This window comes from Bufo bufo, chromosome 6 (assembly GCF_905171765.1).
Source record: "Bufo bufo chromosome 6, aBufBuf1.1, whole genome shotgun sequence".
Classification (NCBI taxonomy): Eukaryota; Metazoa; Chordata; class Amphibia; order Anura; family Bufonidae; genus Bufo; species Bufo bufo.
Genome location: NC_053394.1, coordinates 277,352,063 through 277,371,374, shown reverse-complemented (window position 1 = coordinate 277,371,374; position 19,312 = coordinate 277,352,063). Strand labels below are relative to the sequence as shown.

General features: G+C 51.4%; 1 protein-coding gene across 1 annotated transcript in view; it reads left to right on the top strand.

The window, feature by feature from the left end:
* The window catches only part of CDC27 (cell division cycle 27), a 54,272-nt gene extending 35,210 nt beyond the window's left edge, over positions 1-19,062 (top strand). Inside the window, exons 18-19 of the mRNA XM_040435092.1 lie at positions 4,060-4,240; positions 17,584-19,062. Coding sequence (XP_040291026.1) covers positions 4,060-4,240; positions 17,584-17,666 — 264 coding nt within the window. The 3' untranslated portion in view covers positions 17,667-19,062. The remainder of the gene's footprint in view (positions 1-4,059; positions 4,241-17,583) is intronic.
* Positions 19,063-19,312: the final 250 nt, after the last annotated feature.

The window sequence follows — 19,312 nt, the reverse complement described above, 5'->3', positions numbered from 1 at the left end:
CACCCACCCGGGTGGGGGGCCGGCTCCTCCTTTTCAGGGACGTCTGGATGGCTCACGTCTCCGACGCCTGGGCCCTCGAAATTGTGTCCTCCGGATACAAAATCGAATTTGCATCCTTCCCTCCAGATCGGTTCTTTCGCTCCCGCCCGCCGCGGGACCCGAAAAGCGCGGCTGCGTTCTCCGCGGCCGTTCAAGCCTTACTGGACAGGGGGGTGATTATCCCCGTTCCTCTAGAGGAAAGGTTCCAAGGGTTCTACTCGAACCTCTTTGTAGTTCCCAAGAAGGGAGGTTCGGTGCGGCCCATTTTGGACCTCAAAAAGCTCAACCGTTTTCTCCTCCTTCGACGGTTTCGGATGGAGTCCCTCCGTTCCGCGGTGGCTTCCCTGGAGCAGGGAGATTTCATGTCTTCCATCGATATACAGGATGCCTACCTCCATGTTCCGGTAGCCCGGTGTCACCATCGCTTCCTCCGATTCGCCGTGGGGGACCTCCACTTCCAGTTTGTCGCCCTTCCCTTTGGGCTGGCAACAGCCCCCCGGGTGTTCACCAAGGTCCTGGCCCCGGTCTTGGCCTTACTCCGTTCCAGGGGTGTTTTTCTGCTACCGTACTTGGACGATATCCTCATCAAGGCTCCGTCCCTTTCTCAAGCGGTTGCCAGCGTGGATCTCACTCTAGAGACTCTAGCGAGGTTCGGTTGGGTCATCAACTTCCCCAAGTCCTCCCTTCCCCCCTCCAGACAACTAGTCTTCCTGGGAATGCTTTTAGACACAGGAGCGGCGGAGGTACGTCTTCCCTCGGAAAAACGTCTGATCCTCCGTGGGGCGGTTCGGGGTCTCCTTCTCCACCGTCGACCGTCTTTCCGCTTCTGCATGCGGGTCTTGGGGCAGATGGTTGCCTGCTTCGAGGCGATGCCATTTGCGCAGTTTCACTCCCGCCCTCTCCAACGGGCGATCATCTCCTCCTGGGACAAATCGCCGGAGTCTCTGGATCATCCCTTCCGTCTATCGCCTCCGGTGCGGTCATCTCTCCGCTGGTGGTTACAGTCCCCTCTTCTGGGCAGGTCCTTTCTGCCACTCAACTGGTTGGTGGTTACAACCGATGCCAGTCTCTTGGGCTGGGGAGGCGTGTTTCCTCCCCGATCCGTCCAGGGCATTTGGTCTCCATCGGAGTCCAAACTCTCGATCAATGTCCTGGAGCTGAGAGCGGCCCTTCTGTCTCTACGACACTGGACTCATCTACTGAAGGGTCATCCTGTTCGTGTACAATCGGACAACGCCACGGCTGTGGCGTACATAAACCACCAGGGGGGCACTCGCAGCGCTGCAGCAATGCGGGAGGTCACCAGCATTCTCCGTTGGGCGGAAGCCCACGTCCCGGCCCTATCTGCAATTTTTATTCCAGGGGTGGACAATTGGGCGGCGGACTTCCTCAGTCGCACCACCGTCGACCCCGGCGAGTGGTCTCTTCACCCGGAGGTATTCGAGGCCATTTGCCTTCGTTGGGGCATACCGGACGTGGACCTCATGGCCTCAAAATTCAATCACAAGGTCCCCGCCTATCTGTCCAGGGCCAGGGATCCGGGAGCTTGCGGAGCCGACGCCCTCGTTCTTCCTTTGGCGAGGCTTCGCGCGCCCATACATATTCCCTCCCATCCCTCTCCTGCCCAAGGTCCTTCGGAAGATCGCGGCGGAAGGCGTCTCGGTGATTCTGGTCGCTCCGGACTGGCCCCGCCGGTCTTGGTATGCCGACCTCATGCTGCTCCTGGCAGACGCGCCCTGGCCGCTGCCCGCCAGGGAAGATCTTCTCTCTCAGGGACCGATCTTCCACCCGCGTTTAGGGTCCCTACGTTTGACGGCGTGGTTGTTGAGACCACCATCCTGACACGTAGGGGTTTTTCTGCGGACGTCGTCCGCACCATGATCCACGCCCGTAAGCCGTCCTCTTCTAGGATCTATTATAGGACCTGGAGGACCTTTTTGGGGTTCTGTGCCGATCTGGGGATTCCTCCGCTCTGCTTTTCTCTCCCCACCGTTTTGTCCTTCCTGCAGAGCGGACTGGCCCAAGGGCTGGGCCTTAGTTCTTTGAAGGGTCAGGTGTCTGCGCTGTCCATTTTGTTTCAGCGCCCACTGGCCCCCCTTGGTCCTGTCAAGACCTTCCTTCAGGGCGTGGCTCACGCGGTTCCCCCGTACCGTCCTCCGGTACCGCCCTGGGACCTGAACCTGGTTCTCTCAGCGCTCCAGGCTTCCCCTTTCGAGCCTCTGCGGACGGTTTCCTTGCGACTTCTGTCCTGCAAGGTTATTTTCCTTGTAGCCGTCACCTCTCTTCGGAGGGTGTCCGAATTGGCTGCACTCTCCTGTCTGGAACCGTTCCTAGTGTTCCACCAGGACAAGGTGGTTCTTCGTCCGGTCCCTTCCTTCCTTCCTAAGGTGGTCTCCGCCTTTCATCTGAACGAGGACATCGTTCTCCCCTCTTTGTGTCCTTCCCCTTCCCACCCGCGGGAGAGGAAGCTTCATCGCCTGGACGTTGTCAGGGCGCTCAAGATTTACCTGGAAGTAACCAGCTCTTTCAGGCATACTGACTCGCTCTTTGTGGTCCCGGAGGGGTCGCGCAGAGGGATGGCGGCATCCAAAGTTGCTATCGCCCGTTTTGTCAAGATGGCTGTTACTGAGGCTTATCTCGCCAAGGGCAAGGTTCCGCCCCTTGGTGTTACCGCTCACTCCACTAGAGCGGTCGGGGCTTCCTGGGCTCAGAGGAATCGGGCTTCTACGGAGCAGATTTGCAAGGCGGCCACTTGGTCCTCCTTGCACACCTTCACCAAGTTCTACAGGGTGCATACTCATGCGTCGGCTGACGCTGCTTTGGGCCGTCTGGTGTTGCAGGCGGCAGTTGATTGATGCCTCTGGTGTTGGTTGAGTTTGTTCTGGTCCCTCCCTTCTGGGACTGCTCTGGAACGTCCCATGGTTTCCTGTGTCCCCCAAGGAATATGGGCGAGAAAAGGAGACTTTTGTATTACTTACCAGTAAAGTCTCTTTCTCGCTCTTCCTTGGGGGACACAGCACCCGCCCTTCATTTGGGTTACAGTTGTGGTTCCGGCTTGGTTGCCCCCGTTGGGGCTCGACAGTTCTTTTTCCGGTTGGTGGTTATCTTTCACTACTTGGACACGCAACTGGCAGTCTCTTCTCCAGGCTGAAGGGTATAGCTGATGGAGGAGGGGCTTACAGCTTTCACTTAGTGTCACGCCTCCTAGGGAGCAGAGCTATACCCATGGTTTCCTGTGTCCCCCAAGGAAGAGCGAGAAAGAGACTTTACTGGTAAGTAATACAAAAGTCTCCTTTTTATTTGTTTTTTTTATTACGATTTTACCTCATTGCAATTTTTTTTTCTAGCTTCTCAATACTTTATGGAATATCCTGCAGAAAATGAGCCCAATACAGTTTTATGAACAGAAAAGTCATTGTTTTGGAAGGCAGAGATTAAAAATGAAAACAGTGGGGAAGGTTAAAAAGTCATTACTTTTCTTTATACAGTGACTGAGCTTTAAGGGCCAAGAATCTTAAATATAATCACTAATGAGCATTCATAGGAACGCTCGTTGGCAATTATCTGGCAGTGTAACTGTACTGCCGATTACCCGATGAACAAGCAAAACGCTCACTCATTGGTTAATCCAATCATTTGTGCGTACACACAAATCGTCGTGTGCCGGCGGCAGATCTCGCTGTGTAAACATGATCTGCTGCCGGCAAACAACAAGTCAGTATGGGGAAGAGCGATGGCATTAGCGATCACTACCCCCATACTGTGGAGGAGATTTCTGCATGTAGATACAGCAGTCTGCTCCACCAGTGAGCAGCAGATTGTCGGGGAGAAAAGTTTCCTTCCCAATAATCTCCTTCTCTATTGTCCTATGTAAGGGGAGACCTTTAGTTATTGAAAGGCGCTTTTATATGAACTCTAGGAAGCAGCAACATAAGTAATCCAGTTATCCTTGATGTATAATATAACACTTCGATTCATGGGCTCATGCAGTTTCCCAATCTGTCTCGTCCGCATCCACAGGTCTATAAGAAACTTGGTCAGACACACTTAGCCCTCATGAATTTTTCATGGGCCATGGACTTAGATCCCAAAGGAGCTAATAACCAGATCAAAGAGGCCATAGATAAGCGATACCTGCCAGACGATGAAGAGGCTGTGACACAAGAGGAACAAATCAGTGAGTGCTACCCATATGAAACAGGTAAGGCAAGTCTGGGTGTGTTCACACATGATGGTTTTTTTTATTTATTTTTTGCACTTTGCATAAAGCTGGTGAATACACTGGTGAAGCTAGTAAAGAAATCTAGTATTAGGAGAAATAGAAAATACTTCTGAAAAGGCACATAATCAACTTTGAGATGTATTTCTAATTGTAAGGATATGTGTGTTAATACCTGCATTGTGAAAACATAACTTCCATGTTATTAAAGGGTGCACTTTGGTCAAACCATTTTCATAAAACGTGTACCCTTGTGTTGGCTTATAACAAGAGATCCTTTGCCTGATGCAGGGGAGACGCTAGGCAAATGCTCTATCTGGTCCCCATTGAAATGCAGGCATACTTGTAGCTCTCCAGGGCGGCCTCGGAACCTAAAGTAGGCCTAAATTGATAGAGGGCAGGGCAACACAAGTAGGTGGCATCTGCAATACCCTAGCGCAAAATACCATCCCATCAGAACCATATACCACCGTGCAGCACAATATACTGCCCCAAAAACTGTCCATCTGGGGTGGCCATTAATAGATGCCATTTCCTGTCCTTCAGGAGGGCATGTGCGTTCCCTGCCTGATTACTGCTGAGAGCTCATTTGGTACCCGGCCAACGGCAGAGAGGAGGGCTTGGGCACCTCTCCTACATGTAGGAGAATACAGCACCACATACCTCTTACATCCAGTGACCTCTTCTGTCATGTAGACCTTCTCTTTCCTCTTCTCCTCCATTTGACCCAGACCACCATGACAAATTCTTTCAGCTGCATTTTGTCTCTACAAAGTTTCTTACACAGACACGTTAGATTTCTAAATTTTTCAATCAACCTCCCCATCCTGGTCATTCTGCTGCCACTCCCAATACTGTGTCCATTGTGCTCCCCAATACCCCAGGTACTATACTGCTGAAAAAATAGTGACCCCAGTAGAAAAAATTTCCCTATAGTGTCTACAGATATTATAAATGCCCCCTAGAGTGCCCCTAGTAATAATAATAAAACCCTAGATTGTGCTCCAGGTAATAATGCCTGTATAGTGTCCCAAAAAATAATGTCCCTGGGGGCCACTTTTCTGGCCAGTAATGGGCCACCCTTCTGGCCAGTAATGTCCCCCGTTGCCGTCACTTAAAAAATAAAAATAAAATCTTTTACTCACCTGTGTATTTTTACCGGCGCTCACTCACTACTAGTACGGCCCGGGATGGTGCGATGCAGATGCGCATACGCCACTGCTCTGCGTCCCGGCATAGGCGGGTGCAATGACATCATCACGCCCGCTTGCTCTGTGCTTTTACTACCACATAGGCCTCAGGCCTTCTAGGCCTGAAGTCTATGACGGCATCGGGGCAAGGAATTATTGGCTCCCGTGCTCAGCCGCAATATTCAGCTGCAGCGCAGCGGTCTTGTCGCCATTTGTAAATTTTAAGGTGCATTGGCGACCATTTTGGTCGCCATCTGGAGCACTGCTATGGCCAGTCCACCCCTGGCAAGAGCTATTGTTTTTGCTCTGGCTTTATAAGCTATTTGAGCTTGGGTATAACCTCATATGAGTATCAAGCAGTTTCTTTTTTCTATTTAAGGGCTTGTTCACACGACCGTATGGCTTTTTCAGTGTGTTGCGGGACGTTTTTAACGGATCAGTTTTTTTGTTTCGGTAGTGTTTCCGGTTCTGTTCCGTTTTTCCGTATGGCATATGCAGTATACAGTAATTACATAGAAAAAATTGGTCTGGGCATAAAATTTTCAATAGATGGTTCCGCAAAAACGGATACGGAAGACATACGGAGTACATTCCGTATGTGTTCCGTTATTTTTGGGCAGACCCATTGACTTGAATGGAGCCACGAAACGTGATTTGCGGGCAATAATAGTTCTATCTTTGAACGGAAATACAGAAACTGAATGCATACGGAGTACATTCAGTTTTTTTTTGCGAAACCATTGAAATGAATGGTTTCGTATATGGAACTTAAACAGCGGCCCGTATACGGAACACAAAAAACGTTCGTGTGAACGAGCCCTAAGGCTGGGTTCACACATGAGCGTTTTACAGCGAGTTCAAACGCGCTGTAAAACGCTCAACACATGAAAACCAATGCTTCCCTATGGCCCTGGTTCTCACTTGAGCGTTTTACAGCGCGTTTGAACGCGCTGAAAAACGCCCTACGCTCAAACAAGTTCTTGAGCTTCTTTGGGGCGTTTTGACGCGCGTTTGTGGCCATAGGACACTGCAGTCAATCACACAAACGCGCGTCAAACGCGCGTTTACTATTGCAAAAAACGCGCGACAAAAACGCGCGTTAAACGCGCATATCAAATACGCTCAGGTCTGAACCCAGCCTAAGCCTCATTCACACGTCTGTGTTTTGGTCAGTGATTTCCATTTGTGATTGTGAACCAAAAGCAGGATTGGAGCCTCCACAGACATAAGATATAAGGGAAAGATCTGTACCTGTTCTGTGTTTAGAGCCGCACCTGGTTTTGGCTCAAAATCACTGATGGAAATCACTGACGTGTGTGAATGAGTCCTAATGTACGACCAGTTGCCCCAAATGCAAATGTGCCGCCGCCCCTCACACCTAAGGCTACTTTCACACTAGCGTTCGGGGCTCCGCTTGTGAGTTCCGTTTGAAGGGGCTCACAAGCGGCCCCGAACGGATCCGTACTGCCCCAATGCATTCTGAGTGAATGCGGATCCGCTCAGAATGCATCAGTTTGGCACCGTTTGGCCTCCGCTCAGCATGCGGACCCCCGAACGCAGCTTGCAGCGTTTTCGTGTCCGCCTGGCCGTGCGGAGCCAAACGGATCCATCCAGACTTACAATGCAAGTCAATGGGGACGGATCCGTTTGACATTGACACAATATAGTGCAATTTCAAACGGATCCGTCCCCCATTGACTTTCAATGTAAAGTCAGGATTATACCATCAGATCGGAGTTTTCTCCAATACGATGGTATATTTTAACTTGAAGCGTCCCCATCACCATGGGAACGCCTCTGTTAGAATATACCATCGGATTTGAGTTACATCGTGAAACTCAGATCCGACAGTATATTCTAACACAGAGGCGTTCCCATGGTGATGGGGACGCTTCAAGTTAGAATATACTGAGAACTGGCAGCAGGGGGCAGACCCCCCGTCCCCCCCCCCCCCCCCTCCTGTATTTAACTTATTGGTGGCCAGTGCGGGCCCCCCCTCCCTCCCCAGTATTAATTGTAACCAGTGCAGCCCCCCTCCCTCTATATTCATCGGTGGCCAGTGCGGATATTAAATATGACCAGTGCGGCCTCCCCCTCCCTCCCTCCCTCCCCAGTATTAAATATGACCAGTGCGGCCTCCCCCCCCTGTATTAAATATGACCAGTGCGGTCCCCCACTCCCTCTATTCATTGGTGGCCAGTGCGGATTCCAAGTATTGTGACCAGTGCGGCCTCCCCCCCCCTAATTAAAATCCCCCCCCCCCCCCATCATTGGTGGCAGCGGAGAGTACCGATCGGAGTCCCAGTTTAAATCGCTGGGGCTCCGATCGGTTACCATGGCAGCCAAGACGCTATTGCAGTCTTGGCTGCCATGGTTACTTAGCAACAAATAGAATCATTATACTTACCTGAAGAGCTGCGATGTCTGTGTCCGGCCGGGAGCTCCTCCTACTGGTAAGTGAAAGGTCTGTGCGGCGCATTGCCTATAGCACAGACCTGTCACTTACCAGTAGGAGGAGCTCCCGGCCGGACACAAACATCGCAGCTGGGGAGGGAGGGGGGGCCCGCACTGGCCACCAATAAGTTAAATACAGGAGGGGGGGGGTTCTGCCCCCTGCTGCCTAGCGGCATCTGCCAGGCAGCAGGGGGCAGTCATGTACACAGTTCTCAGTATATTCTAACTTGAAGCGTCCCCATCACCATGGGAACGCTTCTGTGTTTAGAATATACTGTCGGATCTGAGTTTTCCGAAGTGAAAAATCAGATCTGAAATAAACAGTTATGCAAACGGATCCATTCTGAACGGATGCAAGCGTTTGCATTATAGGAGCGGACCCATCTGTGCAGACACCAGACGGATCCGCTCCTAACGCAAGTGTGAAAGTAGCCTAGGGAGTAAACACACAAGAAATTGTTAGTAAAGGGTTTGCAGTAAACTGCTGCTTCATTCAAGCTCTTCAGTCATAGGACTGTGACTCGGGACCCCTGTTCTGCTGATCGGTAGGGCCCTTAGCGATTACCGTTTCTCGTACTTTTTTCCATTGGGGGACACAGACCATGGGTATAGCTTAGAGGTATTAGTAGGGGGGACACTATGCAAATATAAAAGAGCTCCTGCTTTCAGGCTATACCCCCAGGCTCCACCAGGAGGAACTCAGTCTTTGCTTAGTGTCTGGTGAAGGAGGTTGACACTCACTGATTCTACTCCTTTGTTATTTTCATTCTAGATGGGGACACAGGTCGGCATTGCGCCTTCCTGGTCCCCCGTGGAGTGCCCGCCGCCGTCTTTTGGACGCTGCCTGGCTGCCTCCATTTTTCCCCCCCAAGAAGATAAGTGGATCCGGGCTCGACCTGTTGGCCCCGGCATCCCACCAGCCTCTGGGTCACCTGCTGCTGCCCTCCATCCAGACCACTGTACTCAGGGAGTTAGATGTCTGAAGAGGTGAGCCCTGCTGGTACGGAACAGAGGGAGAAGACTTCAGGAGCAGATAAGTATACTGCAATCGCTCTCTGCTCCCTCTCCTCCCCCCCGCCTTATATCTAGGGCCGCCTGGGTGAACTATGGAGTGGGTGTTATCTCTGTCCGGGGGTTCTAGGGTATGGAGGCACTATACTGGGTATTATCTCCCTGCTGGGACTCTCAGGCTCCCATTGAGTTTTTTCTATGCGGCATGACTTTTCTCTGCACGGCGCCAGTCACTTTTAAGGTTTCTTTCTCTAACTGCAACTGTAGATTTTTGTATAGTTGTCTGCCAAGACACCTTCTCAGGCCCCAATGGGGCCCTGTATGGAGTGTTTCCTACCATTTTAGACCACTGGTGTTTGTGCCTCCTACCCTGCCCCTGGACAGGATCTCTTGCCCAACCCAGTTCCTTCAGTCCCTGCGGAGCCTGCGGTACCCGCTTGGGCATCTGCCATGTCCAGCGCGGCCGCTGATTTGGCCTGAGTCGCCAAGGCAGCCATTTCCTTTATGGACCGTATGGCAGTTGCCAATCCAGTGGCCCCAACCACTCCGTCTCCTCGCAGTGGTTCCCGCAAGAGGTCGCCTGACTAATAAGAGGCAGCGTGAGCGGTAGCATCCATCCTTGGGTGACTCCGTTTCCCCCCCCCCCTCGTGTAGAGGTGCGTTCAGACGACTCTCCCCCACTAGGGAGCGCAGGTCTGAAGGGGGATTGTCCGACTCGGACGAGGTCATGGAGCGGGACCCTCCGCCTAAGCTCTCCACATGTGGCGGACTTAGTAGCGGCTGTCCGTGACACCTGTAATCTCCAAGGGGATTATCCCCCTTCCTAATAGGCGGGAGTTCCCCCTTTTTTCCGTCCACGAAGCCGTAGGTTGCCGCATTTCCTATCCATGAGGAATTTTCGCGGTCATACCTAGAGCCTGGGACAGGATCATCCTTTTTACGGCTGACAGTGTGGAGGGGTGGTCTTCTCCCCTAGGGTGGATCCCCCGGTAAACAGGTTATCTGAGATCACGGCCCTCCCTGTCCTTGACGGCTCCTCTCTGCAGGACGGTGTGGACAGGCGCCTAGACTCTCTCTCCAAAGCCATTTTATCGCCGGCGGGCACGTCACTCGACTTGCCTTTGCCTCTGCATGGGCGGCCAGTGCTCTCGGTGTGGTTGCAGCGCCACCACCAGAACCTGGTGGGTCATGATGCGTCTACTGACACACTGGATTTGGTTCTCCAGATGTCTCAGACTTCCAAATTCCTTTGCGAGGCTTCCATGGACATTGGTTCCCTCTTTGCCCGCATTGCAGCCCTCTCGGTCATTCAGCACAGAGAGGTCTGGTTAAAGGTGTGGGACGCCGACGCTTCTTCCATGTGTTCCCTTACTAACCTCCCCTTGAGGGTTTCAGGTTTTTGGGGCTCAGCTGGACGAGTTCTTCTCTGCCGCTACAGGGGGCAAGAACACTCATATTCCACACCTAGGTCCAAGCGTCTTTTTCGGACCAGGTCTTCAGTTTCCGGTACCAGTCCTTTCGCCGCTCCTCCGCTGGGGGGCTACAGGACTCCCGCAAGAAGCCCCCCTTCAAGCCCCAGCCTTCATGGTGCCCAAGGGCGCAGTCAGCCTCCCTGCTGCTTCCAAGCAGTCTTCCGCATGATGGGTCGCCCTCACCCCTCGTGGTGGGGGGCCGTCTGCTCTCGTATCAGCAGGTTTGGAGGGCTCATGTTCGGGACGCCTGGGCTCTAAAAATTGTAACGGCGAGTTACAAGAGAGAATTTACATCCAGCGTTCCGGGGGATCCGTTCCGTGCCTCGGATCTCTTGATGGCAGTTTCTTCCCTTCTGGACCGGGGGGTTATTACCCTAGTTACCCCAGAGGAACAGGGCACAGGTTTCTATTCAGACCTGTTCATCGTTCCAAAGAAGGAGGGGTCGGCGCGTCCGATCCTGGATCCGAAGCTGCTCAACATTTTTCTGCGGGTACGGAGGTTTCGAATGGTATCCCTCTGCTCCGTTATTGTTTCTTTTCTTCAGGGGAGTTCCTTGCGTCCGTAGACATCCAGGACGCCTATCCGCATGTCCCGATCGCAGAATCTCACCAACTATTCCTGCGCTTTGCCATTGGTGGCCGGTGCTATCAGTTTGTCGCCCTCCCTTTCGGGTTAGCGACCGCCCCTTGGGTCTTTACCAAGATCCTAGCGCCTTTCTTGGCTCTGCTTCGCACCAAGGGCATTTCTTTGCAGCCTTACCTGGAACAGCGTCCGGATCACTGTTCAAACTCTGGAACAGCTCGGGTGGCTGATCAACTTCCACAATCCTTCTCCTCCCGTCCCAGAAGCTCTCCTTCTGGGGATGGTTTTGGATGCCTCGACCACCAGAGTGTTTTCTTTCAGACTCCAAGTCCTCCTGGATCCAAGGGGCGGTGTCGCACCTGCTGCGCTCCCCATGTCTCTCCATTCGGGAGTACATGCGGGTCCTGGGTCTTATGGTAGCCTCTTTCGAGGCTGTACCATATGCCCATTTTTTATTTTTTTATTTTATTTTTTCTCTCTCCACACTTGTTCGCTGCAACAGGAGATCTTTCCCTCTGGGACAAGACCTCTCGTGGTCTGGACGCTTACATCCGCATGTTTTTTCTGCGGGTTCAGGCAGCTCTTTTTTTGTGGCTGTCCCCTATGAATCTGACGGCGGGAAGATCTTTACTCCCGTTTTTTCCTGGGCGATCGTCTCTGCCGATGCCTGCCTCTGGGCTGGGACAGCGTTCTCCAGTCCCACACGGTTCTGGGGGTTTGGTCGGCGACGGAATCACGTCTCCCAATCGACATCCTTGAGCTGAGAGCGATTTTTCCACTCTCTCTCTCCATTGGACTCCTCTCCTTGCCGACCGCCCGGTGAGGATTCAGCTGGGCATTGCCACGGCGGTGACTTACATCAGCCATCAAGGTGGGCCGCAGCCGGACAGTGTTGCAGGACGTGAGGAAAATTCTGCTGTGGGCAGAGTCGCACGTTCCGGTGTTGTCAGTGGAATTCCTTCCAGGAATAGACATCTGGACTGCGGACTTTCTAGGTTGTAACAAGATGGATCCAGGCGAGGTTCTCTGCGTCCGGATGTATGCGAAGACGTGAGCTGCAGGTGGGGCCGTCCGGATGTTGTCCTGATGGCGTCATGGGTTCAACAACAAGCTTCCTGTGTTTCTGGCTCGCGCCTGGGGTCCGAAGGCGTATGGGTTGGATGCGCTGGTGTCTCCGTAGCAAGACTTCAGCCTCCTCTATGTCTTCTCTCCACTTTCTCTGCTGTCGAAGGATCTACTCAAGATCGAGGCGGAAGGGATTTTGACCGTTCTCATCGCCCTAGATTGGCCTCGCCGCGCATTTTTCTCGGACGGGGCTCGGATGCTGGCGGACGCCCCATGGCCTCTTCCCGACAGAGGATCTACTGTCTCAGGGTCTGCTCTTCCACTGGAATTTACAGTATCTTCGTTTAACGGCGTGGCTGTTGAAACCGCCATCCTGAAGAAGAAAGGGTTCTCGGTTTCGGTGGTTAGGACTATGATCAGAGCGAGGAAGCCGGCTTCCTCCCGAATTTACTATCGTACCTGGAAGGCCTTCCTGACTTTTTGTGAGAACTCGGGGTTCCCTCCCCTTAGTTTTTCCATCCCTATGGTGCTCTCGTTTCTTTAGTCCGGGCCTGAGATGGGACTGTCACTGAGCTCCCTGAAAGGTCAGGTTTCGGCTCTGGCCGTCTTTTTTCAGAAGTCCCTTGCTCTTATGGGTCCTGTGAGGACTTTTCTTCAGGGGGTGGCACATTCGGTTCCCCCCTATGTTCCCCCTTTGCCTCCTTGGGATCTCAATTTGGTCCTGCGCGCTCTGCAAACGGCCCCCTTCGAGCCTCTGAGAGAGGTCTCCCTGACTTTTCTCATCTGGAAAGTGGTCTTCCTTGTGGCCATAACTTCCATTGGGCGGGTGTCAGAGCTGGCCGCACTTTCCTGCCAGGAGCCTTTTCAGTTTTTTCACCAGGATAAGGTGGTGCTCCGTCCGGTTCCCTCCTTTTTGCCCAAGGTAGTCTCTCCCTTCCACCTTAACGGGGATCTTGTTCTGCCTTCCTTTTGTCCTTCTCCGGCAAACTCCAAGGAATGGGCTCTCCATTCCCTGGATGTCGTCCGGGCCCTGAGGGTTTATCTGACGGCTACCGCCGTTCAGACTCGCTCTTTGTGACCTCGTAAGGGTCAGGTGTCCTCCAAGGTCACTGTGGCGCGATGGATCTGCTCGGCTATCTCCGCGGCTTATCGCGCTCGTGATAAGGTTCCCCCGGCTCGGATAACCGCTCACTCCACTAGGGCGGTGGGAGCTTCCTGGGCAAGGCGCAATCGTGCCTCTGCGTCTCAGCTGTGTAAGGCGGCCACCTGGTCGTCCTTACATACCTTTTACAAGGTTTTATCAGTTGCATTCGCTGGCTTCGGTGGTGATGCTGTCTTTGGCCGCAGGGTTTTGCAGGCTGCGGTTCCTGTTTGACTGTTTGACGTTCCTCCTGGTGGTGCTGATATTTTTTTCCCACCCCATGGACTGCTTTAGGACGTCCCATGGTCTGTGTCCCCCAATGGAAAAAAGTATGAGAAAAGGAGATTTTTTGTGAACTCACCTGTAAAATCTTTTTCTCCTCTTTTCCATTGGGGGACACAGCTCCCACCCATTCTGCCTGTGGCAGGAGGGGTTTTCAGTTCAGTTCTGTTACGGTTGGCCCTCATGGGCTTGGTCTGATGGCTTCCATTATTTCTTGTCTCCTTCTCCTACTGCTTTTGCAACGCCTGAGTTCCTCCTGGTGGAGCCTGGGGGTATAGCCTGAGGAGGAGGAGGAGCTCTTTTATATTTGCATAGTTTCCCTCCTTCTAATACCTCTAAGCTATACGCATGGTCTGTGTCCCCCCAATGGAAAAGACGAGAAAAAGATTTTACAGGTGAGTTTCACAAAAAAATCTCCTTATTTTTCGCCCCATAAGAGGCACTTCCCCCCCCCCCCCCCCCCCAAAAGTGGGGGAAAAGTGCCCCTGCGTCTTATAAGGCGAATGCTGGCAATTTACATCAGTCTGCGATGTATTAGTGAGGAGGTAGGAGGGTCTGTAGTAGGTTGGGAGAGCGGTGGGGCCGTGCAGGCACTGTACTCTGGCCCCGCCGCTCAGTATGTACTGTATTATACGTAGTGTTAATCATCATCATCTAAACTGCGCTCCCCATGTGTACCGTACTTACCGGTACACGTCACGCTCCTGTAGTAAGTACTAGCAGCTAGCAGGCAGCCGTAACTCATGGAGGTCACGTGCCTGCTTCATTCATAAAGTAGGCGGAGCAGGCACGTGACCTCCGTGAGTTACGGCAGCCTGGCCTGCCTGCTAGCGCTTACTACAGGAGCGTGACATGTACCGGTAAGTACGGTACACATGGGGAGCGCATCATTACTCAGTTTAGATATGATGATTAATACTACGTATAATACAGTGGAGGGATCTGTGGATGGCATTATGATGGTGGGGGGGGGGGGGGGGGGGGGGGGGGGGGGGGGATCTGTGGATGGCATTATGATGGTGGGGGGGGGGGGGGATCTGTGGATGGCATTATGATGGTGGGGGGGGGGGGATCTGTGGATGGCATTATGATGGTGGGGGGGGGTCTGTGGATGGCATTATGATGGTGGGGGGGGGATCTGTGGATGGCATTATGATGGTGGGGGGGGATTTGTGGATGGCATTATGATGGTGGGGGGGGGGGGGATCTGTGGATGGCATTATGATGGTGGGGGGATCTGTGGATGGCATTATGATGGTGGGGGGGGGGGTCTGTGGATGGCATTATGATGGTGGGGGGGATCTGTGGATGGCATTATGATGGTGGGGGGGGATCTGTGGATGGGACTGTTATGGGGGGATCTGTGGGTGACACATATAGCAGTGTCATCCACAGATCCATTACCCCATAACAGTGCCATCCACAGATCCCCCCCCCACCATCATAATGCCATCCACAGATCCCCCCCCCCCCCACCATCATAATGCCATCCACAGATCCCCCCCCCCCCACCATCATAATGCCATCCACAGATCCCCCCCCCCCCCCCACCATCATAATGCCATCCACAGATCCCCCCCCCCACCATCATAATGCCATCCACAGATCCCCCCCCCCACCATCATAATGCCATCCACAGATCCCCCCCATCATAATGCCATCCACAGATCCCCCACATAACAGTGCCATCCACAAATCCCCCACCCCATAACAGTGCATCATCCACAGATCCCCCATAATAGTGTCATGCACAGACCGCCATTAGTTCAAACCCACCAAAAGCACACCTTTTTGGTTAAAAAATTTTTTTTCTTATTTTCCTCCTCAAAAACCTTGGTGCGTCTTATACCGTATTTTTCGCCCTATAAGACGCACCAAGGTTTTTGAGGAGGAAAATAAGAAAAAAAAAATTTTAACCAAAAAGGTGTGCTTTTGGTGGGTTTGAACTAATGGCGGTCTGTGCATGACACTATTATGGGGGATCTGTGGATGATGCACTGTTATGGGGTGGGGGATTTGTGGATGGCACTGTTATGTGGGGGATCTGTGGATGGCATTATGATGGGGGGGGATCTGTGGATGGCATTATGATGGTGGGGGGGATCTGTGGATGGCATTATGATGGTGGGGGGGATCTGTGGATGGCATGATGGTGGGGGGGGATCTGTGGATGGGACTGTTATGGGGGGATCTGTGGGTGACACATATAGCAGTGTCATCCACAGATCCATTACCCCATAACAGTGCCATCCACAGATCCCCCCCCCCCCCCCACCATCATAATGCCATCCACAGATCCCCCCCCCCACCATCATAATGCCATCCACAGATCCCCCCCCCATCATCATAATTCCATCCACAGATCCCCCCCCCCCCCCCCACCATCATAATGCCATCCACAGATCCCCCCCCCCCACCATCATAATGCCATCCACAGATCCCCCCCCCCCCCCCCACCATCATAATGCCATCCACAGATCCCCCCCCCCACCATCATAATGCCATCCACAGATCCCCCCCACCACCATCATAATGCCATACACAGATCCCCCCCCACCATCATAATGCCATACACAGATCCCCCACATAACAGTGCCATCCACAAATCCCCCACCCCATAACAGTGCATCATCCACAGATCCCCCATAATAGTGTCATGCACAGACCGCCATTAGTTCAAACCCACCAAAAGCACACCTTTTTGGTTAAAAATTTTTTTTTCTTATTTTCCTCCTCAAAAACCTTGGTGCGTCTTATAGGGCGAAAAATACGGTATATGTGTAACCGAAACCTGATGGTTATGGTAGGACCACCTAATTGGTAACCTGCAAAGACAAAACGACTCAATGAAGAGCCAAAAGAACCACCCTATAAAATGCACATCCAACAATGACCATAGGTTCTTTTGGCTCTTCATTGAGTCGTTTTGTCTTTGCATCATACTTGAAACTACTCCTTTGCACTCCCTGCACTATTTGTATTTATCGGCGTGCCCCCTCCATCTACATTGTATACTAATTAGTAACCTAGTTATAAATTGTAAAATATACTGTAGGTATGAGGTATTAAAGGGAACCTGTCACCGGGATTTTGTGTATAGAGCTGAGGACATGGGTTGCTAGATGGCCGCTAGCACATCCGCAATACCCAGTCCCCATAGCTCTGTGTGCTTTTATTGTGTAAAAAAAAAGATTTGATACATATGCAAATTAACCTGAGATGAGTCCTGTCCCTGAGATGAGTCCAGCGTGAAGGAGCCCAGTACCGCCCCGCATCTTCAGAATCTCCTCCTTGCTGCCCGACGTCACAAAGCTAGAGTGGCGTAATCTCGCAATGCGCGAGCTAGCGCATCCGCAGTGTCGTCATAGTGTTCCTCCCCTGTGCTGGCATCAGCCTTAGGGAAAGAACTGCGCATGGGCTAGCTCTCTCATCCCGAGATTACGGCGCTCTAGCTTTCTGACATCGGGGAGCAAGGAGGAGATTCGGAGGATGCGGTGCTGGGCTCCTTCACGCTGGACTCATCTCTGGTTAATTTGCATATGCATCAAATCAGTGTTTTTTTACGTAATAAAAGCACACAGAGCTATGGGGACTGGGTATTGCGGATGTGCTAGCGGCCATCTAGCAACCCATGTCCTCAGCTCTATACACAAAATCCTGGTGACAGGTTCCCTTTTAAAGGGGTCCCGTTAAGACTATTTATCCCATATACATAGGGGACATCCACATACAGCTGAATGGAGTGCACATGCATAACCCCCGCTCCAACAGAGGAGCACAGCCCCCATTCTTGAGATTTTGTCTTTGGGACAACCGCTTTAAGGATTCATGTACTGATCAGGTTGAAGAGAGATGAAACATTTCAAGCTAGGGCTTTTAAAATGTTTTTTTTTTTCTCTTTTCTTTACTTAATTGTTATCTGTGACCTGCAGATGGAGCGCTGTCTTTACAGATGCATTTTAAATGGTAGCTGTACATTATCTCTATTGCCAGGTTATTGAAAGAGAAACATTCAAGGCTTTCATATTTCACTAAGAGCCTGCCATCTTATTTCTCAAATCAGAAGCCGTCAGCGTAAGCTGGCATCATTCTCATGATAATTAACGCCTTCCTTTGTTTCTTTCAAGTGGGAACGGATGAGTCGCAAGAGAGCAGCATGACGGATGCAGATGACACACAATTGCACGCAGCTGAGAGTGATGAGTTTTAAACCACTTCTCACCGGACATGTGGCGCTGTGGTGTCTGACTGTTATTACTCCGCACCACCCCAGCATCACCCTTGCCTTCTCGGACGCCTTTCATAGGCCGCCATTTTGTATCATCATCATCATCTGTCATCATAATCAGCCATTCCTCCTCCCTCCCCCCTTCCCGATTTTAAAGTCCTGCAGCGAATTAAAGACTGTGCAATATGTGGGTAGCACTCAGTTGGCTTCCTGCTTTTTTTTTCTTTTCTCCAGCTTTTGAGGCTCCTGCGGCTGGCAAGTGGGTATGCAGTCCGGAGCCTCATGGATGTCCCGCAAGAAGATAATTAACAACAAGGGAGCACAAGATTCGCTTCTAAGGCATGCCTTCCAAGCGTAAACCTTCAAATTGCTAAATTCTTCTTTCCTGAGAACAGATGTGAGAAGCCTTTCTGCTTGGATAACATTTATTCAACACATTGATCTAAGGATGAGGCGGCATCATGTCCTGACAAGCCTACAGAGAACCTGTAATCCATTACCCTACAGACCCTTTGACGAGTCCCCCTGTTGGCCCTCTTCACACCTGGTGCTTTATTTTTATTAAACAAGACCCCTACTCCCAAGACTTTTTAACTGATAGGGTGAGACCCCCTCTGCCTGTGTAAAATTTGATTAGACAATAACTTCTAAATTTAGGGTTGCACCAAGATGAGATGACCTGAATGACTATAGCGCAGGATTCCTATAAAACATAAATGTGGAGAGTGAAAGCCATAATCTTCTAGACATCCTCCCTAATTTATCATGGCCTTTGCTTCAGAGAACTGGCTTCAAAAAGTCAGAATTTTTTGCACATGAATTATTCGCACAAACATTGTGGTATTTTTTTTTGGGGGGGGCAGATTTACGCCACTCATGTTCGGCACATATTTAAAAAGTGGGTGGGATTTAACAGAAGGGGGACAAGGCTCCTCCATGCACAGACAGATTATTCTAATTTACGCCATTCTCTTGTTCAAATCTACACCAACTCGTAGCTGGCATCGATATGAATTTTTGGTGCAGGCAAGATGCGACACATTTGTTAATGGGCCTGAGCATCTAAATTTTGTTCCATCTTACTCCAGCACACTTTGGACTACTACTAGTGTTTCATAATGCCTATCCCCTCCCCGGTTTTGTATGTGGCATTTTAGGTGTTTCAGCAGGTTTTTTTTTTTGGTTTTTTTTTTGTTCTACATAGACTTCTCATAAATAAAAAAAAAAAAAAAAACACATTACAAATGGAACAAAATAAAAAATGCTACCACAACACCATTCTGAAAAGGAAAGAAGCTCGCTGGAGTACGATGTGCTACAATTAAAGGGGTTCCCTGGGCTTTTAATATTGATGACCTATCCTCAAGATAAATCATTAATATCAGAAAGGTGGCAGCCCGACACCCGGGACCCCTGCCAATCAGCTGTATGAAGGGAAGGTACGTGCAGTCTCCTTTCTCTCTTCCTGCTCGCCATAGGCATAGCAGCAGCGAGCAGGAAGAAGGAAGGGAAACGGCGGGTGTGCCGGGCCCCCACTGATCTGATATTGATCATCAATATTAGAACCTCTTTTAAGGCCCCTTTCAGACGAGTGAGTGTCGCGCTCCGGACTCTGACAACGTATCAGA